Raw genomic sequence first — 25,425 nt, 5'->3', positions numbered from 1 at the left:
ATGTGGTGATTATTCTTTATGTTTAGTAAGAAGTATTGTGATTGGTTGTTTGTTTCCTGCCTTGGGATATATGCTGTAATCTCATTGGTAGTTGATGTCATGTGATTTGTGGTGGCCATCTTAAATTCAGTTCTTTCCAGCCTTTAGTTGGGACTGGGTGTTGAAGATGTGCTACAGGATTTTTAAGTTAATAAAGCCTAGATTAGAAAGGCAAATCTGTTCTTTATTTCACCCTGATACCCAGGGCCAGAGCTTCAGCTGGTGAAACCGCGACTGGGTGTGAAACTATCACCAGACAACGCGTTCACCGATTCCAACAACTGATTATCGACGGAAGGATCAACATAGCGAAGGTTATGTTGAAGGGTTGAGATTAAGTAGGAGGCTGGTGCGGAGCATGAACGGCAGCACAGATCAGTTGGGCCGAATGGCCAGGACACTCTCTGGAATATAGTGACTCAAATAAATACTTCCAACTGGGCCGAATCCTAACTTCACAGGTCTGGGCTCTGGCAGACAGGCTTCATCTGTACATCGTGTCCATGAATTGCAGAATGGTCAAGATCCTGCGATTTGATTAAATGTAACATGTCTCAGAGGCAAGGGATGAAATATGCTGTTTTATAAATGCAATGAATAGACATCAGTGATTTCATACAAGTCCGATGCATCCTTCAAAAATAGGCACTAGCAGTTAAACCGAACCCAGCGAACTTTGATTCAGTTCGGTTTTCAGTGTCAAATAATGTTCCGGGGTGGAAATCCAATTAATACTGTCGAGGTCCCTCGTGCCACATATGGCAATGGTTTGTGCTGCAGGGCTTCAGATGTCTTTCAGGAAATCACACCGTGTTTGCGCCCAACCTCCAAGAAGGCCTCCACACATTGCTCGATATCCTGGTCGCTATGGGCGGCAGAGATCTGCACCCGGATTCGTGCTTTGCCCTTGGGCACCACAGGGTAGCTGAAGCCAATCACGTATATTCCTGCGTCAAAACAAGGCACGGTAAACATTAGATCAGGAAAAAGCGCTGGAAGGACAAGCATTCCTGGGGGGGAAAAAAATCCGGGAAGTGCCTAGCCTCCGGTCCTTGGAATACAGGAATCCTATCGATGCAAAACACGAAACAGAAAGGGGGAAAAATTCGGTATCAACCATTTTGGGGCGCTAATTAGCGCGGCGACCACGAAAATCAGTTTTAGCGCCCCAAGAGGGAAGTGGAGCGCTAAATCAAGCGCTACACACTCCTCTTAGGGCGCTAAGGCAGAGCGCTAATCAAGTTCCGGCGCTGTTAAATACAAGTACTCAGACAGACGGCAGACAGGGCCTCGGTTTAACGTCTCATCCGGAAGATGCACCTCCGACAGTGCAGCACTCCCTCAGCACTGCACTGGACTGTCAGCCTAGATTTTTGTGCTCAAGTCCCTGGAGTGGGACTTTGAACCCACGACCTTCTGACTCAGAGGCGAGGGTGCTGCCCACTGAGCCACAGCTGACAATCGAGAAGATCGGGGCGGGGGGTCAGATTGTAGTGGGGAGAGGGATGACAGGGAGGGAGTGGGGTTGGTCAATGGCGTGAAAGGGACAGATCGCAACAGGTTAGTTTAGGGTGGGGGGGGGGGGGGCTGGGGGAAGCACTCATAAGAACATAAGAAATGAGCAGGAGTCGGCCATTTGGCCTCTCGAGCCTGCTCCGCCATTCAATAAGATCATGGCTGATCTTGTACCTCAACTCCACTTTCCTGACTCGGAGCCGAGAGTGCTACCACTAGTATAGGTAAAGGTGATGCAAGGACAGTTCAAGACCAACGTCAGGAGAACCATTTCAGCAAAGAGTGATCCACACACGGAATGGTTTGCAGGGCTGTGCAGGCTCGGTTAGAGCGGACGACTGGGGGCAGGGAGGGGCAATGTTGTTCACTGATCCTGATGGCCAAACAGATGTGCCGAATATCCTGTCTCACTAACAACAACAACTTGTATTTATATAGCACCTTTAACGTAGTAAAACATCCCAAGGTGCTTCACAGGAGTATTATAAAACAAACTTTGACACCGAGCCATATAAGGAGAAATTAGGGCAGGTGACCAAAAGCTTGGTCAAAGAGGTAGGTTTTACAGAGCGTCTTAAAGGGGGAAAGAGAGGTAGAGAGGCAGGGAGGGAATTCCAGAGCTTAGGGCCCAGACAGCTGAAGGCACGCCCGCCAATGGTGGAGCGATTATAATCAGGGATGTTCAAAAAGGCCAGAATTAGAGGAGCGCAGATATCTCGGGGGGGTTGTGGGGCTGGAGGAGGTTACAGAGATAGGGAGGGGCGAGGCCATGGAGGGATTTGAAAACAAAGATGAGAATTTTAAAATCGAGGCGCTGTTTAACCAGAATCCAATGTAGGTCAGCGAGCACAGGGGTGATGGGTGAATGGGACTTGGTGCGATTCTGCGATCTTCACTCGGCCAAAAGCCATTCGGTGGCAATTAAAAACAAATGTCCTCGTGCGTTTGATACTTCAACAATGGCAACAAGAGCTCGCCAAAGAAAACAACACAGAACAATAACATTAACACACGGAGCAATCAAAGGCTCCAAATTTTTTTTTTAAAAACCCAGCGGGAGGAGAGGACAATTGAGGTGGTCGCAGACTCGCCCAGGAACCAAAGGCAGGGAACAACAACAGGAAAAATCCAACACTCCGCGAGCAGTTGCCTTTAAATCGGGGCGCGCCGATACTACAGGCTCTCGGTCTGCAGGTTACCTCGCTCCAACATGTCCTCCGCCATGGACGATGCCAGCCGGGCGTCTCCCAGCATCACCGGGCAAATGGGATGGTTCATTCCGCCGATGGTGAATCCCGCCGCTGTCATCTGACTGCGGAACCTGTGCGGAACAGCCAATTAGAGTCAATTAAAAGCGGTTTAGAAACCTTCCCTCAATAAGAACTGCAACATACAACAGGGAGCTCAGCATCTGAAGGACAATACAACAACTACTTGCATTTATAGAGCACCTTTAATGTAGTAAAGTATCCCAAGGCACTTCACGGGAGCGATTATCAAACAAAATTTGGCACCGAGCCTCATAAGGAGATATTAGGACAGGTGACCAAAAGTTTGGTCAAAGAGGTAGATTTTAAGGAGCGTCTTAAAGGAGGAGAGAGAGACGGAGAGGTTTAGGGAGGGAATTCCAGAGCTTAGGGCCTCGGCAGCTGAAGGGGCTGCTCAAGAGGCCAGAATTGGAGGAGCGCGGAGGGTTGTGGGGCTGGAGGAGGTTGCAGAGATAGGGAGGGGTGAGACCATGGAGGGATTTGAAAACAAGGATGAACATTTTTTGATCGAGGCGCTGCCGGACCAGGAGCCAATGTAGCAGAGCGAGCACAGGGGCGATGGGTGAACGGGACTCGGTGCGAGTTAGGACACGGGCAGCAGAGTTCTGGATGAGCTCAGGTTTACGGAGGGTGAAAGGTGGGGGGCCGGCCTGGAGTGGGTTGGAATAGTCGACTCTAGAGGTAACAAAGGCACAGGTGAGGGTTTCAGCACACAGGGAGACCAGCCGCTGAAAGACAATAAAAGAGTCTTCTACATTTCATACATTGCAACTCCGTCCCTTCTTGTTTGGGAAACCGGAACAATCAGGCTAGAACGCGGCTGCATCCAGGAGGCAGCCTGGATCTGAGCAGAAACCTCCCAAAGCCCCTGTTGGGATATTTTCATCTTTGCGCACCTGTGTGTGGAATGTTCTGCGGATTATGCCGGTTTAAGCTGCGCAGGTCTGGAGGACTGGAACAGGCGACTCACTGATTTGTGTAAATCTACCAATCATGGAGCAGCAATTACTGGCACTGCAGGCCAGGAGGTTCCAAGAGGCTTCGCCACGTTTGTACTCGGGAAGATCGAAGCATGGAAACATCAATTGGGAACTGGCCGAGGGCAGTGGGGTCCAGGTGGAGAGCGAACAATGGTGGAGGACCAGGCTAGGCAGTAACGACAGCGAGATGCACAAACAGTTCTACTTCCCTCTCTGCGACCCCGTGCTCTTTCCCTCTCTGCGACCCCGTGCTCTTTCCCTCTCTGTGACCCCGTGCTCTTTCCCTCTCTGCGACCCCGTGCTCTTTCCCTCTCTGTGACCCCGTGCCCTTTCCCTCTCTGTGACCCCGTGCTCTTTCCCTCTCTGTGACCCCGTGCTCTTTCCCTCTCTGCGACCCCGTGCTCTTTCCCTCTCTGCGACCTCGTGCTCTTTCCCTCTCTGTGACCCCGTGCTCTTTCCCTCTCTGCGACCTCGTGCTCTTTCCCTCTCTGTGACCCCGTGCTCTTTCTCTCTGTGACCCCGTGCTCTTTCCCTCTCTGTGACCCCGTGCTCTTTCCCTCTCTGCGACCTCGTGCTCTTTCCCTCTCTGTGACCCCGTGCTCTTTCCCTCTCTGTGACCCCGTGCTCTTTCCCTCTCTGCGACCCCGTGCTCTTTCCCTCTGTGACCCCGTGCTCTTTCCCTCTGTGACCCCGTGCTCTTTCCCTCTCTGTGACCCCGTGCTCTTTCCCTCTCTGTGACCCCGTGCTCTTTCCCTCTGTGACCCCGTGCTCTTTCCCTCTGTGACCCCTTCCCTCTGTGACCCCGTGCTCTTTCCCTCTGTGACCCCGTGCTCTTTCCCTCTCTGCGACCCCGTGCTCTTTCCCTCTCTGTGACCCCGTGCTCTTTCCCTCTGTGACCCCGTGCTCTTTCCCTCTCTGTGACCCCGTGCTCTTTCCCTCTGTGACCCCGTGCTCTTTCCCTCTGTGACCCCGTGCTCTTTCCCTCTCTGCGACCCCGTGCTCTTTCCCTCTCTGTGACCCCGTGCTCTTTCCCTCTCTGTGACCCCGTGCTCTTTCCCTCTCTGTGACCCCGTGCTCTTTCCCTCTCTGTGACCCCGTGCTCTTTCCCTCTGTGACCCCGTGCTCTTTCCCTCTCTGCGACCCCGTGCTCTTTCCCTCTCTGTGACCCCGTGCTCTTTCCCTCTGTGACCCCGTGCTCTTTCCCTCTCTGTGACCCCGTGCTCTTTCCCTCTGTGACCCCGTGCTCTTTCCCTCTGTGACCCCGTGCTCTTTCCCTCTCTGCGACCCCGTGCTCTTTCCCTCTCTGTGACCCCGTGCTCTTTCCCTCTCTGTGACCCCGTGCTCTTTCCCTCTCTGTGACCCCGTGCTCTTTCCCTCTCTGTGACCCCGTGCTCTTTCCCTCTCTGTGACCCCGTGCTCTTTCCCTCTCTGTGACCCCGTGCTCTTTCCCTCTGTGACCCCGTGCTCTTTCCCTCTCTGTGACCCCGTGCTCTTTCCCTCTGTGACCCCGTGCTCTTTCCCTCTCTGCGACCCCGTGCTCTTTCCCTCTCTGTGACCCCGTGCTCTTTCCCTCTCTGTGACCCCGTGCTCTTTCCCTCTCTGTGACCCCGTGCCCTTTCCCTCTCTGTGACCCCGTGAAATCCAAGAATTGCCAAAAGAACAAAAAAGGTATCTTTTTGCAAGTAGACGAAACAGGGATGAAATGCAAGTTGGTCTGGCAGACACCTATCTCAATCCATATCCCCTCAGCAGAGGGTCTGAACACCACCACCCCCCCCCCCCCCACCCCCACAACCTACCTCAGACAGTGGAAGGCATGGACTGCGCAATGTGTGTCGCAACAGCCTTCCACCTACAGGGGTAAGGACCAACCTGAATCATCTCAACTGCTCCTTATTTAAGGAAGGATATACTTGCATTAGAGGCAGTTCAGAGACGATTCACACGGTTATTTCCAGAGATGAGGGGTTGACTTATGCGGAAAGGTTGAGCAGGCTGGGCCTATACTCATTGGAATTTAGAAGAAGGAGGTGGTCTTATTGAAACATATAAGATGCTGAGGGGGCTCGACAAGGTAGATGTGGGGAAATCTAGAACTCGGGGGCACAGTTTCAGAATAAAGGGTCGCCTTTTTAGAACTGAGATGAGGAGGAATTTCTTCTCTCAGAGGGTCGTAAATCTGTGGAATTCTCTGCCCCAGAGAGCCGTGGAGGCTGGGTCATTAAATACATTTAAGGTGGAGATAGACAGATTTTTGCAAGTTAAGGGAGTGAAGGGTTATGGGGAGCGGGCGGGGAAGTGGCTTTGAGCCCAAGATCAGCCATGATCTTATTGAATGGCGGAGCAGGCTCGAGGGGCCAAGTGGCCTATTCCTGCTCCTATTTCTTATGTTCTTATGCTACAAGTGCCCCCTGCAGTGGGTTAGCAGGCTCCCCATTCTGGGACATGGGTGCAAATGGGCAGCAGTAAGTCACCGTCTATAATTCAGCACAGCCGGCACTCACTCCCAGACCTGACCAATGGTCGGTGCAGAAAATATAAATGCCATTATAGCGGCAGGCATTTCAGTCCCTTGTACATGTCCTTCTTGCCACTAGATAGCATGCGTGTGCTTTGCAAGTCACTCAGTGTGTTACCCACTGAAACACGAGTGTCCAGAGAGGTCTCTCCCCTCCGCCCCCAGCAATCAAAGGAAACATTAAAGAGTGTTGCACCCAGCTTTGTGAGAGTGTGGAGCTCCAGCTCAGTGAGAGTGTGGAGCTCCAGCTCTGTGAGAGTGTGGAGCGCCAGCTCCGTGAGAGTGTTGCATCCAGCTCTGTGAGAGTGTGGAGCTCCAGCTCTGTGAGAGTGTGGAGCGCCAGCTCCGTGAGAGTGTTGCACCCAGCTCTGTGAGAGTGTGGAGCGCCAGCTCTGTGAGAGTGTGGAGCGCCAGCTCCGTGAGAGTGTGGAGCGCCAGCTCCGTGAGAGTGTGGAGCGCCAGCTCCGTGAGAGTGTGGAGCTCCAGCTCAGTGAGAGTGTGGAGCGCCAGCTCCGTGAGAGTGTGGAGCGCCAGCTCCGTGAGAGTGTGGAGCGCCAGCTCCGTGAGAGTGTGGAGCGCCAGCTCCGTGAGAGTGTGGAGCTCCAGCTCAGTGAGAGTGTGGAGCGCCAGCTCCGTGAGAGTGTGGAGCTCCAGCTCAGTGAGAGTGTGGAGCGCCAGCTCCGTGAGAGTGTGGAGCTCCAGCTCAGTGAGAGTGTGGAGCGCCAGCTCCGTGAGAGTGTGGAGCGCCAGCTCCGTGAGAGTGTGGAGCGCCAGCTCCGTGAGAGTGTGGAGCTCCAGCTCTGTGTGTGTGGAGCTCCAGCTCCGTGAGAGTGTGGAGCTCCAGCTCCGTGAGAGTGTGGAGCTCCAGCTCTGTGTGTGTGGAGCTCCAGCTCCGTGAGAGTGTGGAGCTCCAGCTCCGTGAGAGTGTGGAGCTCCAGCTCCGTGAGAGTGTGGAGCTCCAGCTCCGTGAGAGTGTGGAGCTCCAGCTCCGTGAGAGTGTGGAGCTCCAGCTCCGTGAGAGTGTGGAGCTCCAGCTCCGTGAGAGTGTGGAGCTCCAGCTCCGTGAGAGTGTGGAGCTCCAGCTCCGTGAGAGTGTGGAGCTCCAGCTCTGAGAGTGTGGAGCTCCAGCTCTGTGAGAGTGTGGAGCTCCAGCTCTGAGAGTGTGGAGCTCCAGCTCCGTGAGAGTGTGGAGCTCCAGCTCCGTGAGAGTGTGGAGCTCCAGCTCCGTGAGAGTGTGGAGCTCCAGCTCTGAGAGTGTGGAGCTCCAGCTCTGTGAGAGTGTGGAGCTCCAGCTCAGTGAGAGTGTGGAGCTCCAGCTCCGTGAGAGTGTGGAGCTCCAGCTCCGTGAGAGTGTGGAGCTCCAGCTCCGTGAGAGTGTGGAGCTCCAGCTCCGTGAGAGTGTGGAGCTCCAGCTCCGTGAGAGTGTGGAGCTCCAGCTCCGTGAGAGTGTGGAGCTCCAGCTCCGTGAGAGTGTGGAGCTCCAGCTCCGTGAGAGTGTGGAGCTCCAGCTCCGTGAGAGTGTGGAGCGCCAGCTCTGTGAGAGTGTGGAGCTCCAGCTCTGTGAGAGTGTGGAGCTCCAGCTCAGTGAGAGTGTGGAGCTCCAGCTCTGTGAGAGTGTGGAGCGCCAGCTCTGTGAGAGTGTGGAGCTCCAGCTCCGTGAGCGTGTGGAGCTCCAGCTCCGTGAGGGTGTGGAGCGCCAGCTCCGTGAGAGTGTGGAGCTCCAGCTCTGTGAGCGTGTGGAGCTCCAGCTCTGTGAGAGTGTGGAGCTCCAGCTCCGTGAGAGTGTGGAGCTCCAGCTCCGTGAGCGTGTGGAGCTCCAGCTCTGTGAGAGTGTGGAGCTCCAGCTCCGTGAGAGTGTGGAGCTCCAGCTCTGTGAGAGTGTGGAGCTCCAGCTCCGTGAGCGTGTGGAGCTCCAGCTCTGTGAGAGTGTGGAGCTCCAGCTCCGTGAGCGTGTGGAGCTCCAGCTCTGTGAGAGTGTGGAGCTCCAGCTCCGTGAGCGTGTGGAGCTCCAGCTCTGTGAGAGTGTGGAGCTCCAGCTCCGTGAGAGTGTGGAGCTCCAGCTCCGTGAGAGTGTGGAGCTCCAGCTCTGTGAGAGTGTGGAGCTCCAGCTCCGTGAGAGTGTGGAGCTCCAGCTCTGTGAGAGTGTGGAGCTCCAGCTCCGTGAGAGTGTGGAGCTCCAGCTCCGTGAGAGTGTGGAGCTCCAGCTCTGTGAGAGTGTGGAGCTCCAGCTCTGTGAGAGTGTGGAGCTCCAGCTCTGTGAGAGTGTGGAGCTCCAGCTCCGTGAGGGTGTGGAGCTCCAGCTCTGTGAGAGTGTGGAGCTCCAGCTCTGTGAGAGTGTGGAGCTCCAGCTCTGTGAGAGTGTGGAGCTCCAGCTCTGTGAGAGTGTGGAGCTCCAGCACAAGGCACTAATTGCCATGCAGACTGGCCGGTATACAGAATGGTGATGTGTCACACTGGTGTATCGGGGGGACGGACGCTCTCTTTAGGTTGGGGCTGCGGCACGGTAAAGGGAGCTGCACTCCGCACCCAGCCAGCTGTAGCTGATCTGGGAGCGCTTGATGCAGAGACAGGAATCCTGAAATAGAAAGTACCAACATCCCTCACCTGGATGAGCTTAGAGTAACACGGCAAACCCAGTTCACTCTGCAGTACTCTCCAGGCTGGGTCCCTTCCCCTCACACCTGGACCCTCACAATCAGCAGTGTCCTCTCCCCCCCAGCAAGGATGCCAGACCACCATCTAATGGGGACGGGTCCCTCAATCCCACCTGTCCATGGGGAATCATTGAACATAAGAATTAGGAGCAGGAGTCGGCCAAACGGCCCCTCGAGCCTGCTCCGCCATTCAATAAGATCACGGCTGATCTTTCACCTCAATTCCACTTTCCCGCCCGATCTCCATATCCCTCGATTCCCCTAGAGTCCAAAAATCTATCGATCTCCGCCTTGAATATACTCAACGACTCAGCATTCACAGCCCTGGGCAGAGAATTCCACAGATTCACAACCCTCTGAGAGTGAAGAATATTAAGGGAATCAAGGGATATGGGGATAGTTCAGGAAAGTGGAGATGAGGTAGAAGATCAGCCATGATCTTATTGAATGGCGGAGCAGGCTCGAGGGGCCGTGTGGCCGACTCCTGCTCCTATCTCTTATATTCTAAGAAATTTCTCCTCTTCTCAGTCCTGAATGGTCGACCCCTTATCCTGAGAAAAGGAGCTCTAATAAATGAATTCTCCTCGGGAAGCTGAGGACACTGGGCAGACTGGTCACTCTCATTGGCGATGTACCTTTAGGTTTTTGAAGCCATAGTTTGGGTGATGCATTGCTGCCCACTAGGAGGCACAGATGACCACTGAGTCATAAATGTATCACAGTTAACGTTTGTTCGGCCCCATCCCACCCCAATCCGCGAGGCTAATCAGTCACCAACTGTCCAGCTCACTTTTGGAAAGAAAAGCCATTATTTCATACCTTCCTGAGCTGGGGCTGAGGTGGATGTGGGGAGGAGGTGGGGCGGAGCTGGGCTGAGGTGAGCTGGGGCTGAGGTGGGTGTGGGCGGATCAGGGACGGAGGTGGATGTGGGGAGGAGGTGGGCCGGAGCTGGGCTGAGGTGAGCTGGGGCTGAGGTGGGTGTGGGCGGATCAGGGACGGAGGTGGATGTGGGGAGGAGGTGGGCCGGAGCTGGGCTGAGGTGAGCTGGGGCTGAGGTGGGTGTGGGCGGATCAGGGACGGAGGTGGATGTGGGGAGGAGGTGGGCCGGAGCTGGGCTGAGGTGAGCTGGGGCTGAGGTGGATGTGGGCGGATCAGGGACGGAGGTGGATGTGGGGAGGAGGTGGGCCGGAGCTGGGCTGAGGTGAGCTGGGACTGAGGTGGATGTGGGCGGATCAGGGACGGAGGTGGATGTGGGGAGGAGGTGGGCCGGAGCTGGGCTGAGGTGAGCTGGGACTGAGGTGGATGTGGGCGGATCAGGGACGGAGGTGGATGTGGGGAGGAGGTGGGCCGGAGCTGGGCTGAGGTGAGCTGGGACTGAGGTGGATGTGGGCGGATCAGGGACGGAGGTGGATGTGGGGAGGAGGTGGGCCGGAGCTGGGCTGAGGTGGATGGGGAGGTGTTGGGGGGGTGGCGGGGTGGGGGTAAGTGGTCTTGGCGATGGAGAAGTGGAGTTTAAATCCCAGCTGGGGGTCGAACAGGACACCAGTCAAAGCCCCCCACCTCTCCTGATCGCTATCCATTGACCGATCCTGGGGGACAACTGCACAGATGTTTGGAGCCAATATGTTAAGGGTACACAATGGCACAGATTGTCCAGGCTGACACAGAGTCAGCAGTTAGTAATAGAACAAGAAGGGAGAATCAAACCAGCAAACGCATTAAAACTCAACATGATATTTAACAACACGCCAGATAAGGCTCAAATACAACAGTTCTTCATTTTTAGAGATACATCGATTAGGATCATAGGAACAGCAGGAGGCCATTCAGCCCCTCGAGCCTGTTCTGCCATTCAATGAGATCACAGCTGATCTGTATCTTAACTCCGGCTACTCACCTTGGTCGCGTAACCCTTAATAACCTCACCTAACAAAAATCTATTTTCAATTGACCGCCAGCCTCAAGAGCTTTTTGGGGGGGAGAGTTCCAGATTTCCACCACCCTTTGTGTGAAGAAGTGCTTCCTGACATCACCCCTGAACGGCCTGGCTCTAATTTTAAGGTTATGCCCCCTTGTTCTGGACTCCCCCCACCAGAGGAAATAGTTTTGTGGAAAAATTCACCTACAGCTGGCGCTAATGGGGCGCTGATGCAGTAGCGCTGGAGCGAGGTGAATCCGGCGGCGCACGGCAAAGCCGGACCCTCCCCCCCCCCCATTGCCCCGCCGGTTCGAGGTACCGCCAGGGACTTCAACACCAGGCGCCCAAACTGCCGAATTAATTATGGACACTTATCTTTGCACCTCGACCAGACAGCGAGAGGGAGAGGAGGCGCACAGCTGCAGGACACCCGCTCCAGGGACGCTATTTAAAGGCGTCCGCATTAATCACTCCCAGCTGTCAGGGCCGGTTAGTTTCTGTGGTCTCTTGTCAGTTTCAGCTAGTGGAGGAGTTTGCATGATTAATTTCAAGGTTCTTTTTGATCAGCAGTGTTCTGGCAAGTGCAAAGTGGCTACATTTATTGTTTAAAGATTCAAACTGCTACACTTAGTGGGGGCTGTACTGGCCACCTCGTCCTCCAGGATCTACGGCGGAGGGAGCGGAGGCAGCCAGAAATACGGGAACACGTGCGCAGAGGGATGAGGGGGGACATCAGGGCTCTCACCAGGATGACTTAAACCCCAGATCCCTTTTGCTCTCCACATGCTCATCATATCATCCCTGTGTCATGCCGTATCACAGCGTCCTCCTGGGTGCAAAGGTGAAATGAGAGGGACCACAAAATATTGCAAACTCCATTAATAAATGTATGCATAAACATATCACATTAATGACCCTTGTGCCTGCCATACTTGAATAGCTGTCATTGTGTGCAAGGTGTGAGATGTGGGTGTGTGTGTTGGTAAGTAGAGATTGTTGGTGGGTGAGTGCTGGGGGCCTGGTGCTTTGGGCAGTGTGCGAAGCTTGTGGTACAGATGGTGATATGTAGCATTTGTTGAAGCATTCAATTACCCTGACCGCCCGACTGAGGTGGATCTGCCATGAGCACACCTGCTTCAGTCCTCCGGCTCCTTCTCCTTGTTGTGCTTCTCCTTGCTGAGGCAGCTGCATAGCCAGCAATGCTGAGAATGAGGTGCTGCAGCATCAATGAACCTCCCCTTTAAGTACTGGGAAAAGCCTGCGGCAATGATGAGTTGCAATTAGACTGCACCCGATATTGGTCCATCCTTTGAGTGTAAAGCCCCTGAGCTAGACCATTAAGGCTTGATTTACCGCCCCAATCATTTCTTTGAGCAGTGAGAATGAATTTTGCATGCAGTCTAAAGCATTAGTGCCTGGCACTAATTCTCAAACTTTTCTAAAGATACCGCCCATTTCTGGGCTGTAATGAATTTCTAGCCCTGAACCTCTATCTACCCTAGCAACTCCTTTAATCATTGGACCAGAAATATTAACAGGTAAGAAGCCAGAAGATCTGTCCTCAAAGCAAAACTCTCCCTTTTACCTACAAAGACAACGATTAAACATTATAAGGGAGGTGAGGGTGGCAGACAGACCCGCTCATTGGCGACGTACCTTTTGGTTTTTGCTGCCATAGTTTGGGCGATGGCGTTGCTTTCCATCAGGAGGTCCAGGGCTTTGGAGGCACAACCGACCACAGGAGGAGGCAGAGAGTTGGAAAAGAGGTAGGGTCTGGAGCGCTGACGCAGCAAGGCAACCACAGCCTTGGGTCCCGTGGTGTATCCACCTTAAAGAGAAGACATGTTAATGTTTCAGGTGTTTCATAGAATGTGGCTGGTTGACCCGTCGTGCCTGTGCCGACTCTCTGAAAGAGCTATCCGATCAGCCCCACTCCCCTTCTCTTTCCCCATCGCCATGCAAATTTTTCCTTTTCAAGTATTTATCCAATTCCCTTTTGAAAGTTACTACTGAATCTGCTTCCATCGCCCTTTCAGGCAGCGCATTCCAGATCACAACTCGCTGCGTAAAAAAAAAATTTCCTCATCTCTCCTCGAGCCTCTGAGTCAAGATGGTTGTGGGTTCAAGTCCCACTCCAGAGACTTGAGCACAAAAATCCAGGCTGACACTCCCAGTGCAGTACTGAGGGAGTGCCGCACTATCGGAGGTGCCGTCATTCAGATGAGACGTTAAACCGAGGCCCCGCCTGCCGTCTCAGGTGGATGTTAAAGACCCCCATGGCACCATTCAAAGAAGAGCAGGGGAGTTATCCCAGTGTCCTGGACAATATTTATCCCTCAATCACTAAAGCAAAAACAGATTATCACATTGCTGTTTATGTGAGCCTGCTGCGTGCAAATTGGCTGCCACGTTTCTTACATCACAACAGTGATTACACTTTAAAAGTACTTAACTGGATGTAAAGCACTTTGCGACGTTGTGAATGGCACTATATAAATCCAAGTCTTTCTTTCTTTCTCTGGTTCTTTTGCCAATTACCTTAAATCTGTGTCCTCTGGTTACCGACCCTCCTGCCAGTGGAAACAGTTTCTCCTGATCTACTCTATCACAACCCGTCTGAATTTTGAGCACCTCGATTAAATCTCCACATTCTCACCACTCTCTGGGTAAAGAAGTTCCTCCTGAATTCTTGAGGCAGAGGGCTGCACCCAGGTTCTCCAGAGCACACAGGGAGGTCCCCTTCCTTTCCCATGGGTGGAAGAGACCTCCCCAGGAGGCCAAAACAGCCTGGTTGCACATTGCAGAGGAGGACACAAGCAGGGATGTCATTAGGAGGACCTGGGTGCAGTTGCGCAAACCTTTCAATGATCTCAGTAGATCAGGAAACGTTAGTACAAAGCCACACTCAACCTCATCCTGCTGTGCCTCTCATCACATTCACATCACTCTGCCTTCCCTACCCTACTCCTGCACATCCTTACTCACACCAACTTACCTTGCACCTCCACCCAATGAGGTGAGACTGGATGGAGACTTTGCTGGAAAGACTTGCAGCCTGCAGAATCTGTGCTGGAAATGGACTGAGCAACAGCTTCTGCCTGAGGAAAGTGGTCATCTGTCAGGTGGGAGCTTTTATTGTACATTTGATGCTGTCAAGTAATCAGCTGGAGCAATGGCCACTGAACTCCCGCCTCAGGTTGACAGACGTGTTTCCCAAGCTGCGTGAATCCCGTGGCCATGCAGGGAAATTTAAAAAGTAAGTGAAAAAAGGCTCAAGTGCCTGTAAACTACCTGATAATCATCTCAATTGGGCCCCCCGCGGCTGCCGGTCGGGTCGGCTCCGCAGCGACAGACATGCCTAGGGGAAAGGCGCATAGGAGCGAGATGACAGCAAGTTCCCGACCCGGTCAAAAATAACAACTTTCCCACCCGACCCGCCAGCAATCACGCCTGCTACCACCCCAATAAATTCCAGCCATAATCTTAAAAGACCGCAGCCTTCTCTTTTCTAGAGCCCCAGCCTGTTCAATCTTTCCTGATAGGTAGAACCTCTCAGTTTTGGTATCAAATATCTTTTTTGCACCTTCTCTACTGCCTCTATGTCCTTTTTGTAATACGGAGACCAGAACTGCACACGGCACTCCAAGTGTGGTCAAACCAAGGTGTGATACAAGTATAACAGGACTTCTCTGCTTTTCAGTGCGATCCCTGTAGAAATGAACCCAGGACTTTGTCTCCACTCACCTGCTGCTCCACCCAGCGCCTTCCCGAGAGTGGAGTTTACAATATGAACTCGGTCCATCACGCCCAGCAACTCATCTGTGCCCCTATCCCAATCAGAGAAAAAAACAGAACCGCACTCAATTACATTTCACTTTTAGTTTTACAGAAGCATCTGAAATTCTGATTCATATCTTTCTTTTTAAATGGGGGCAGCGGTGAAAAGAGGAAGGGAAGAAATTGTCTTTGTCGCAATTCACAGGTTTGAACTGTGTGCTCATCAAGGCCAGGACTGTTGATGCAGGCGATTGGAAGAGTTCCCTGTTGGGCCACCCAAGGTCACCACTGGGCAGTCAGGTTAGCTGCAGAGTAGAGCTCCCTCTGCTCTGTCCCAACAATGAACCTTAGCCCTAACCTCAGAGCAGCGTCCCCTGTGGCTCAGTGGGCAGCACCCTCGCCTTCCGAGTCAGAAGGTTGTGGGTTCAAGTCCCACCTCAGAGACTTGAGCCCATAATCCAGGCCGACACTCCCAATGCAGTGCTGAGGGAGTGCTGCACTGTCGGAGGTGCCGTCTTTCGGATGAGACATTAAACCGAGGCCCCGTCTGCCCTCTCAGGTGGACGTAAAAGGCCCCATGGCACTATTTCGAAAAAAAGCAGGGGAGTTCTCCCCGGTGTCCCGGCCAATATTTATCCCTCACTGAAAACAGATTATCTGGTCATTATCACATTGCTGTTCATGGGAGCTTGCTGTGCGCAAATTGGCTGCTGCATTTCCTACATTACAACAGTGACTACACTTCATTGGCTGTAAAGCTCTTTGGGGTGTCTGGTTGTGAAAGGAGCTATAGAAATGCAAGTCTTTCTTTCTACTGCATCCCATGACAATTTTACATCCACCACCCTGTGCCAGTAATAAAGGCAGCACCTGGTATCTGGTGCCACCCGTTGACCTTCGCCACTGACCCTTCCACGTTGGGGAACTTCTTTAAAGTGCACGCCCTAAAATCCCAGGAGTCAGGCTGGAATAGAAATGTAGCGTAAGGTGGCTTATTTTGCGCGCATCAAACCTCTAGCCAGCCCACCCCCCACAATCCAAGAGCGCGGGCACACCTAGCTCCCTACCGTCCATTTGGTCCCATGAACCCGGTGGCGTGACATTCGTCAATGAACACCAGAGCCTTGTATTTCTCCGACAGGTCACATATCTCTTTCAGCGGCGCCACGTCTCCGTCCATGGAGAAAATGCCGTCCGTAACAATCAGACGGATCCGGTGTTTCTGGAAGAGAATTCCATAGAATTTTACAGCACAGAAACAGGCCATTCGGCCCAGCTGGTCCGTGCCGGTGTTTATGCTCCACACCAGCCTCCACCCACCCCTCTTCATCTCACCCCATCAACATAACCTTCTATTCCTTTCTCCCTCATGTGTTTCTCTAACTTCTCCTGAAATCCATTATGCTTTTCGCCTCAAATACTCCATGTGGTAGCAAGTTCTTACATTACAACAGTGACTACACTTCAACAAGTGCTTCATTGGCTGTAAAGCGCTTTGGGACGTCCTGAGGTCGTGAAAGGCGCTAGAGAAATGCAATCTTTCTTTCCTCACATTCTAACCACCCTCTGGGTAAAGAAGTTTCTCTTGAATTCTCTATTGGATTTATTAGTGACCATCTTATATTTATGGCCCTGAGTTTCTGACTCCCCCGCAAGTGGAAACATCTTCTCTACATCTACCCTACCATAATCTTGAAGACCTCTATCAGGTCCCCCCCTCAGCCTTCTCTTTTCTAGCGAAAGGAGCCGTAGCCTGTTCATCAGTTTTTCCTGATAGTTATAACCTCCCAGTTCTGGTATCATTGTTGTAAATCTTTTTTTCACCTTTGCCAGTGCCTCTATATCCTTTTTGTAATATGGAGACTAGAGCTGTGCACAGAGAGGGGGAGTGAAGACATAGAAACATAGAAGATAGAAGCAGGAGTAGGCCATTCGGCCCCTCGAGCCTGCTCCGCCATTTAATGAGATCATGGCTGATCATCCAAATTCAGTACCCGGTCCCTGCCTTCTCCCCATATCCCTTGATCCCTTTAGCCTTAAGAAATATATCTAACTCATTCTTGAATATATTTAATGAATTGGCCTCAACGGCCTTGTGTGGTAGAGAATTCCACAGGTTCACCACTCTCTGGGTGAAGAAATTCCTCCTCATCTCAGTCTAAAATAACTAGTGGTGTTCCGCAGGGGTCAGTGCTGGGACCCCAACTCTTTACAATCTATATTAACGATTTGGAGGAAGGGACCGAGTGCAACATATCCAAGTTTGCCGACGATACAAAGATGGGAGGGAAAGCAGTGAGTGAGGAGGACATAAAAAACCTGCAAAAGGACATAGACAGGCTAAGTGAGTGGGCAGAGATTTGGCAGATGCAATATAATGTTGGAAAGTGTGAGGTTATGCACTTTGGCAGAAAAAATCAAAGTGCAAGTTATCTAAATGGAGAGAAACTGCAAAGTGCTACAGTACAAAGGGATCTGGGGGTCCTGGTGCATGAAACACAAAAAGTTAGTATGCAGGTGCAGCAGGCGATCAGGAAGGCCAATGGAATCTTGGCTTTTATTGCAAGGGGGATGGAGTATAAAAACAGGGAAGTCTTGCTGCAGTTATACAGGGTATTGGTGAGGCCACACCTGGAATACTGCGTGCAGTTTTGGTTTCCATATTTAAGAAAAGATATACTTGCTCTCGAGGCGGTTCAGAGAAGGTTCACTCGGTTGATTCCGGAGGTGAGGGGGTTGGCGTATGAGGAAAGGTTGAGTAGGTTGGGACTCTACTCATTGGAGTTCAGAAGAATGAGAGGCGATCTTATCGAAACATATAAAATTGTGAGGGGGCTTGATCGGGTGGATGCAGTGAGGATGTTTCCACTGATGGGTGAGACTAGAACTAGGGGGCATAATCTTAGAATAAGGGGCTGCCCTTTCAAAACTGAGATGAGGAGAAACTTCTTCACTCAGAGGGTAGTAAATCTATGGAATTTGCTACCCCAGAGAGCTGCGGAAGCTGCAACATTAAATAAATTTAAAATGGAGATAGACATTTTCCTAGCAGATAAGGGAATTAGGGGTTACGGGGAGAGGGCAGCGAAGTGGACGTGAGTCTAGATTCAGATCAGCCATGATCCTATTGAATGGCGGAGCAGGCCCGAGGGGCCGTATGGCCTACCCCTGCTCCTACTTCTTATGTTCTTATGTACTCCTTATCCTTAGACAGACCAGGTCTGGGGCTGTGGGCGAAGACTGGGTCACGCGGAAGAACAGTACTGCACCGAGAATGAAACCGCAACAACCCCGCTTTTCTCAAAGGACAACTTGGAGGGCTGGGCCCGGCAGCCTGGAACACACCCTCCCCCTTTAATAATGCCACTGCATTGAAGTTAGAAAAAAAGAAAAATGATTTGCATTTCTATAGCGCCTTTCACGACCACCAGACGTCGCAAAGTGCTTTACAGCCAATGAAGTACTTCCAAGTGGAGTCACTGTTGTAATGTTAGGAAGAAATTAGTGAAAAACAATAATTCAACCAGGGAATGGTAAACTCGTATTACCATAGAATGATACAGCACAGAAGGAGGCCATTCGGCCCATCGTGCCTGTGCTGGCTCTATGAGGGAGCGATCCAATTAGTCCCACTCCCCTGCTCTTTCCCCACAGCCCTACAAATTTGTCCTTTTCAAGTATTTATCTAATTCCCTTTTGAAAGTTACTATTGAATCTGCTTCCACCGCCCTTTCAGGCAGCGTGTTCGAGATCACAACAACTCGCTGCGTAAAAAAAAACCTCATCTCCCCCTCTGGTTCTTTCGACAATTATCTCAAGTCCATATCCTCTGGTTACCGACCCTCCTGCCAGCGGAAACCGTTTCTCCCTATTTATCATGATTTTGAACACTTCTATTAAATCTCCTCTTAACCTTCTCTGCTCTGAGAACAACCCCAGCTTCTCCAGTCTCTCCACATAACTGAAGTCCCTCATCCCTGGTACCATTCTAGTAAATCTCCTCCGCACCCTCTCCGAGGCTTTGACATCCTTCCTAAAGTGTGGTGCCCAGAATTGGACACAATACTCCAGCTGATTCCTACCCAGCGATTTATAAAGGTTTAGCATAACTTCCTTCCTTTTGTACTCTATGGGGTCGCTTTTCCTGGAGCCATCAGGCGGGGTTTCAGGCGTGTGGGGGGGGGGGGGGGAAATCCCGAATTTGGGGGTCCCGACACCATCCCGCCCAAAACCCCGCCCCGAGGCGGGAAGGGATTAGTACCAATTAACTGCCTGTTAACAGGTAGTTAACAGGCAGTTTTTAGCCTAATCCCTATTTTGAGGGGTTTCGTGTGGGATTCCCAACAGCTCCAAACCACGCCAGGTTAGAGCAGGCGGGCCGTCGGGTTGAAGGAGTTGGAGGGGTCGAGATGTCGGTGCTCAGGTGAGTGATGGGTGTATGAGTGCAAAGGTAAGTGTGTTTGGTGTGTCTAAAGTGTGTAAAGAACTTTTACTTACCTGTACTTACCTTAACAGCCTTTCTTCCTGTAGCCGTCAGGAGCCCATCACTCAGCCGGAACTTAAAGCTGAACGGCTGCGATCTGTGAAAAGTGACAGCCTTCAGCTTTGAGTGTCGGTGAGAGTTCTAACTGAGTCTGTGCAGAATGACTCATGGTAGAACTCAGACTGTCAGTGTTTGACAGCTTCAAACAGCTGTGAAACACTGATATTTCATCTGTCAAAAACTCTTGACAGATGAAATTTCAGTCTGTGACGTCACCTGTTGCCGGGTGGCCCTTAATTGGCCTGCTGAGCCCGCTGGGCGGGCTCAACAAGGTCAGTCAAGGGAAAATCGCGCGGATTGGCCGGACGTCGAAGTAGGCGGGTCTAAAACCCAAAATTGTAGTTCCGCCTTCTTCCCGACAGCGTCAGGAAAATCGACCCCTATGCCTCTGTTATGTAAAGCCAAGGATCCAGTGTGCTTCTTTTTTTTTTTTTTAAAAACAGCCTTATCAACTGGTCTTACCATCTTCAAAGATTTGAGTCTGTGAACCCCCAGGTCTCTCTGTTCCTGCACCCGCTTTAAAATTGTACCATTTAGTTTATACCGCCATTATATCATTGTATTGTTGAGAGAGCTTTATAAAAATCTATATGGCCAAAAAATACCCCTGCAACAAAAAGCAGGTGAAGCTCCAATGCCCATATGGAGGACTCTCAACAAGGCAGAGGTGATGAGCTAAATCAGAAAACCAACAGTTACAAGAAGCCCAGTTATAGGAAGAAGGGAAGACCTAGGAAGGAGTTAGATATATTTCTTAAGGCTAAAGGGATCAAGGGATATGGGGAGAAAGCAGGGACCGGGTACTGAATTTGGATGATCAGCCATGATCGCATTGAATGGCGGAGCAGGCTCGAGGGGCCGAATGGCCTACTCCTGCTCCTATCTTCTATGTTTCTATGAAAGGGATTCCATAGTTGTGACAGAATAAGAGGGGAAACTACAAGAGAAGCACGGGGAGAAAGGCAGAGAGAGGACAAAATGGAGCCACCCACACCTCGTGCCTCGTGTTGGGGTGAGCATTTTAGAAACAACATTAATGATCGCTAGCCACTGCGCAGGCATCTAAATGAGTAGAGTTAAATGTACCTGGGCTTCCTTCAACTTGGCCTCCAGGTCACCGAGGTCCAGGTGTTTATAGCGGTACTTGTTGGCCTTGCACAGCCTGACTCCATCGATGATCGACGCGTGGTTGAGTTCATCGGAGAGAATGGCATCTTCGGGGGTTAACATGGCCTGGAAAAGACAACGAGTCGTCAGATTGCTCTGGAGGAACAGCTTGGTGTGCGAGTGCTCTCTTGGCACCGAAGCCAAGTTCAGGCACACCGAGGTCACACCTGTAAAGCTTCTTCGGGGGAGGGGGTGGTGCCAAATAGGAGCTCCCTCCTCATGGGGAGTAGGTACCGGGAGAGTCAGTGAGCAGCACCCTTGGCCACTGAGCTACAGTGGGGTAGGCTTGCCATTGTCCATTGCTGAGATTTAATGGGGCAGAAATTCGGGTCTCCACGGGTGAGTACGCACGGGGTACTCACCCGTAGGCCCAATGGAAGTGCCGGTTTCCTGCATGCACTGCGCATGCGCGGGAAACCGGCACTTCCGTTCCCCTGAAAGCAGGGGTTCAGAGGTCGAACGCGTGCGCGGGAGAGGCAGCGCGTGCGCATCAAACTTGCATTTTTTTTGCAGGTTTTCCCGGGAGGGTAAGTCTGCAGAAGTTACACATTTAAAAAGCAGGTGTAAGGCCTGCTTTTTACAAGGTAAGTGGTGAATTAATTAAAATTAAAACATTTTTTCCACAGGTTTATTATTTTTTAATACTTTAAAGAAAGGTAAGTTTATTTTTAGCCCCGTTAGAAAATAAAACTATTTTTTTCAAAAATTTAAATTATTGTTTAAAATAGTTATTTCATGTAATTTATAGTTTATTTAAAAAATGTGTTTTTTAAAAATTTATTTGAAGATGTAGTGATGTTTTGGGGCCGTAGTATTTCTAAGTTTCGACAGCTCTTCCTGTCATACTTATGAATGGAGCATTCCCTGCTCCGATTGGCTCTCCATGGCTCACGTGATCCCAGGGGACACATCGAACTAACTGCGCCCCTGGGATACGCAAGCACTGCGCGCCGGCAGCTGGAGCAGGCCCAGGATCGGAATTCCACGGGGGCCCACAGCTCAACGGCCGGCGCGCAAGTTAAGTGCAGGTCGGGGGCTCACACCCGCGGGAAGCCCCCGACCTGAATTTCTGGGCCATAGTCGGATCAATGCAAGGAGATTACACGGCTGCAACCACGGGACAACATTACTAGGGAAAACCACTCGAGATTGCAAAATGTCTCGCTACCTTTCAGACATGTCTTAACAAATATAATCAGTCTGTGGCAATGTGGTGGGATTTCACAGGTTAAATGGATTTCAGCTGGAACAGTGGTTCAGTGAACATTAGTTCAGGAAGAGCCCTGAACAACACTGGGACACATTTTCCCCACAGCTCTGTAAGTCTTTCCTTTTTAAGTATTTATCCAATTCCCTTTCAAAAGTTACCATTGAATCTGCTTCCACCGCCCTTTTAGGCAGCACGTTCCAGATCACAACGACGTGCCGAGTAAAAAAAATTCTCATCTCTCCTCCCCCCTGGATTTTTTGCCAATCTTAAATCTGTGTCCACAGATCAGGCAGCAGCTATGTTAACATTTCAGTCCGATGACCCTCCATCAGAACGGTTCTGACGAAAGGTCATCGACCTGAAACATTGACTGTTTCTCTCTCCACAGACGCTGCCTGACCTGCCAAGTATCTCCAGCATTTTGTTTTTATTTCAGATTTCCAGCATCCGCGGTATTTTGCTTTTGTTTAAATCGGTGTCCTCTGGTTACTGACCCCCCTCCTGCCAGTGGAAACAGTTTCGCTTTAGCTACTCGATCAACACCTCTCATGATTTTGAACGCCTCTGGTGTTCAATGAGGTAGTTAAATTGATAACGAGGTGTTTAAAATTGTAATGAGGTGGTAAAATGCTCCTCATAACAAGGCTGCCTCTGTCCAGCAGTTTTAAACCACGAGATGCTAACTAACGGTGGACTGAGAGATGCTCAGCAATGTGCTGGTATCATTTGGATGATTACACAGCCCCTTGAAGAATCCTCCAAAATCAGGAGTATAAAGGAACACTGACCAGATACAACATTTCATTGACTATTATTGTATTTCATTAAAAACACTTTTAAGCTTTTGGTTCCAGCCACCAGATGGTTGGCTGCACGCGGCCTTTGCTAGGCCTGCTCGACATTCACCCCACTCAATGGTGGGAGGGAGGGGTCAGAGGGCATCAGTTTTCAGCAAGACTGCAGGAGATAGCATCACGTGGAAACAGGCCGTTCCGCTGGGAGTGGGATGGGGAATTAACATCCCCTCTTCAAAATCTAACAATCAGAAGTAGGAGCAGGAGTCGGCCACACGGCCCTTCGAGCCTGCTCCGCCATTCAATAAGATCATGGCTGATCTTCAACCTCATCTCCACCTTCCCGCATTATCCCCAGATCCCTTGAATCCCATAGTATCCAAAAATCTAGGAATCTCTTAGCCTGCCTGATATGGTCGAAATGGGAGGCAATGAGAGAACAACCACGAGATGACGAGGGGATTACGGAGGGAAAATGGGTCACCTATGTCCTGCTGGACACACATGCACACATCTTGTCTGTCTGCTAATCACAGAATCACAGAAACCCCACAGTGCAGATAGAGGCCATTTCGGCCCATCGAGCCTGCACATATCCCACCCGATCCCCGTAACCCCTACACCAACACATACCCATACCCCACCCTGTCCCCGTAACCCCACGTATTTAATCCCCCTAACACTAAGGGTCAATTTATCATAGCCAATCAACCTAACTCGCACATCTTTGGACTGTGGGAGGAAACCGGAGCACCCGGAGGAAACCCACGCAAACACGGGGAGAATGTGCAAACTCCACACAGACAGTCGCCCGAGGCCGGATTCGAACCCGGGTCCCTGGCGCTGTGAGGCAACAGTGCTAACCACTATGCCACCGTGTGCTCTGGACACATGTAGACCCATCAAATCGCCCTCATTCTGGTTTAAAAATGTGACCATGCAAATCCCACGATTAAAAGTAAATCGAGCTCCAGGTGTTGAAGTGGATCAATAATCTGTCTCACTTTGTGATCATAAATCTCACTCCTAACAGGCCCCTGACAGTTCAGGGTTCATGATGCACACATGGAGCCTAAAGTCCCCGTTGAAACAGAAAGCCCCCTGCGACAGGTATTTCATGTTGTCAGGTGTAGGGGTAAAAGCCCGAGATACTCAGAGGGCATAGGTCACACCTCAAAAATCCCAGCATTGGCATCGAAACAGCTGGCATAGAGGATGGCATCCTCCCTCTGGTGGAACTTGGCGATCTTGTCCTCAAGGTTCTTGTGCAGGTTCTGGGGATACAAAGAGAGGGAGGTTCGGTCAGGCTCCACTTTGCTCAGCAACACTCAACTGCACTCGGCACTTTCATTCTTCCAGGGTAGTCTTCCCGTGAAACCATAAAATATACCCCCCAACCACTTAACAGCGACCTCTTTCCTATCGCACTCCCCATCCCCGTGGACAGGATCACCGCTGTGTGGGGGTCTCAAAGCCGCACCAGTTAGCACTTCCCCCTGGAGAGTAAGAATGGGGGACGTGTGTTGAAGGTGGAGGGTAACAATGGGTTACATGTATTGAAACTAAGGGCGGGGGGCGAGAATGGGGGACGTGTAGATGCTGGGGAGGGCGAGAATGGGGTACACGTATACAATCTGGGAATGGGAGGGCGAGAATGGGGGACGTGTGTAGATGTTGGGAGGCTGGGTGGAGAAGGTGAGAATGGGGGATGTGTGTAGATGCTGGGAGGCTGGGGGTGGGGAGGGTGAGAATGGGGGACGTGTGTAGATGTTGGGAGGCTGCGGGTGGGGAGGGTGAGAATGGGGGACGTGTGTAGATGTTGGGAGGCTGGGTGGGGACGGTGAGAATGGGGGACGTGTGTAGATACTGGGAGGCTGGGTGGGGAGGGTGAGAATGGGGGACGTGTGTAGATGTTGGGAGGCTGGGTGGGGAGGGTGAGAATGGGGGACGTGTGTAGATGTTGGGAGGCTGGGTGGGGAGGGTGAGAATGGGGGATGTGTGTAGATGCTGGGTGGGGAGGGTGAGAATGGGGGACGTGTGTAGATGTTGGGAGGCTGGGTGGGGGAGGGTGAGAATGGGGGATGTGTGTAGATGCTGGGTGGGGAGGGTGAGAATGGGGGACGTGTGTAGATGCTGGGAGGCTGGGGGTGGGGAGGGTGAGAATGGGGGATGTGTGTAGATGTTGGGAGGCTGGGTGGGGGAGGGTGAGAATGGGGGATGTGTGTAGATGCTGGGTGGGGAGGGTGAGAATGGGGGACGTGTGTAGATGCTGGGAGGCTGGGTGGGGAGGGTGAGAATGGGGGACGTGTGTAGATGTTGGGAGGCTGGGTGGGGAGGGTGAGAATGGGGGACGTGTGTAGATGTTGGGAGGCTGGGTGGGGACGGTGAGAATGGGGGACGTGTGTAGATGTTGGGAGGCTGGGTGGGGACGGTGAGAATGGGGGACGTGTGTAGATGTTGGGAGGCTGGGTGGGGACGGTGAGAATGGGGGACGTGTGTAGATGCTGGGAGGCTGGGGGTTGGGAGGGTTGATGAGACATACTTGGAGAGACACGACAGATCTGGTAATTTGTATATTCGATGCCAGCGCCTGGTTTCGTGGCCGGTCGCCAGTTCCTGTCTCTCAGCTCAGTGTTAGGAGAGGTGGAGAGAAGGCCCTGGGTTAGGTCGATGATAAAATCGGGACGGAGGAGTTGCGCCTCATGACCTTTGTCTAGTTCTAAATGTTATTCTGGACTGACCTGGGTGCCACAAATGAAACGCACGGAGCTCAGCCCCGCTCCGTACTGATCAAGGGCTTCGATTCCCGACTGGATCACGGCAGGGTGACTCGAGAGGCCAAGGTAGTTGTTTGCACAGAAATTCAGAATGGCTACAGGGAGAGAGAGAGAGAGAAATTACATCAGTGGTTAATGAGTAGCCGGCAAAGCGGGAGGGTGTACACTGGCAGATCATTCATGGGGATTCGATCGCCCCCCCACCCACCCCCAGCAATGACACCAGAATCATTTGAAGTGCAGAGCGAGCATCCTCACACTCAGC

The 25,425-nt window shown here is 51.8% G+C and overlaps 1 protein-coding gene across 1 annotated transcript in view; it reads right to left on the bottom strand.

Moving 5' to 3' along the window:
• Positions 1–202: 202 nt before the first annotated feature.
• Positions 203–25,425, bottom strand: part of gcat (glycine C-acetyltransferase) — a 35,203-nt gene continuing 9,980 nt past the window's right edge. Inside the window, exons 2-9 of the mRNA XM_085969505.1 lie at positions 25,125–25,255; positions 23,556–23,657; positions 20,299–20,445; positions 15,737–15,891; positions 14,637–14,719; positions 12,549–12,720; positions 2,754–2,875; positions 203–986 (exon numbers count right to left, since the gene is read on the bottom strand). Coding sequence (XP_085825631.1) covers positions 835–986; positions 2,754–2,875; positions 12,549–12,720; positions 14,637–14,719; positions 15,737–15,891; positions 20,299–20,445; positions 23,556–23,657; positions 25,125–25,255 — 1,064 coding nt within the window. The 3' untranslated portion in view covers positions 203–834. The remainder of the gene's footprint in view (positions 987–2,753; positions 2,876–12,548; positions 12,721–14,636; positions 14,720–15,736; positions 15,892–20,298; positions 20,446–23,555; positions 23,658–25,124; positions 25,256–25,425) is intronic.

Source organism: Somniosus microcephalus, chromosome 28, assembly GCF_052327205.1.
Source record: "Somniosus microcephalus isolate GS21.2 chromosome 28, FLI_Smic_1.0, whole genome shotgun sequence".
Lineage (NCBI taxonomy): Eukaryota > Metazoa > Chordata > Chondrichthyes > Squaliformes > Somniosidae > Somniosus > Somniosus microcephalus.
Note: the sequence above shows the minus strand (reverse complement) of the source record. Positions and strands in the feature narration are given on the sequence as shown.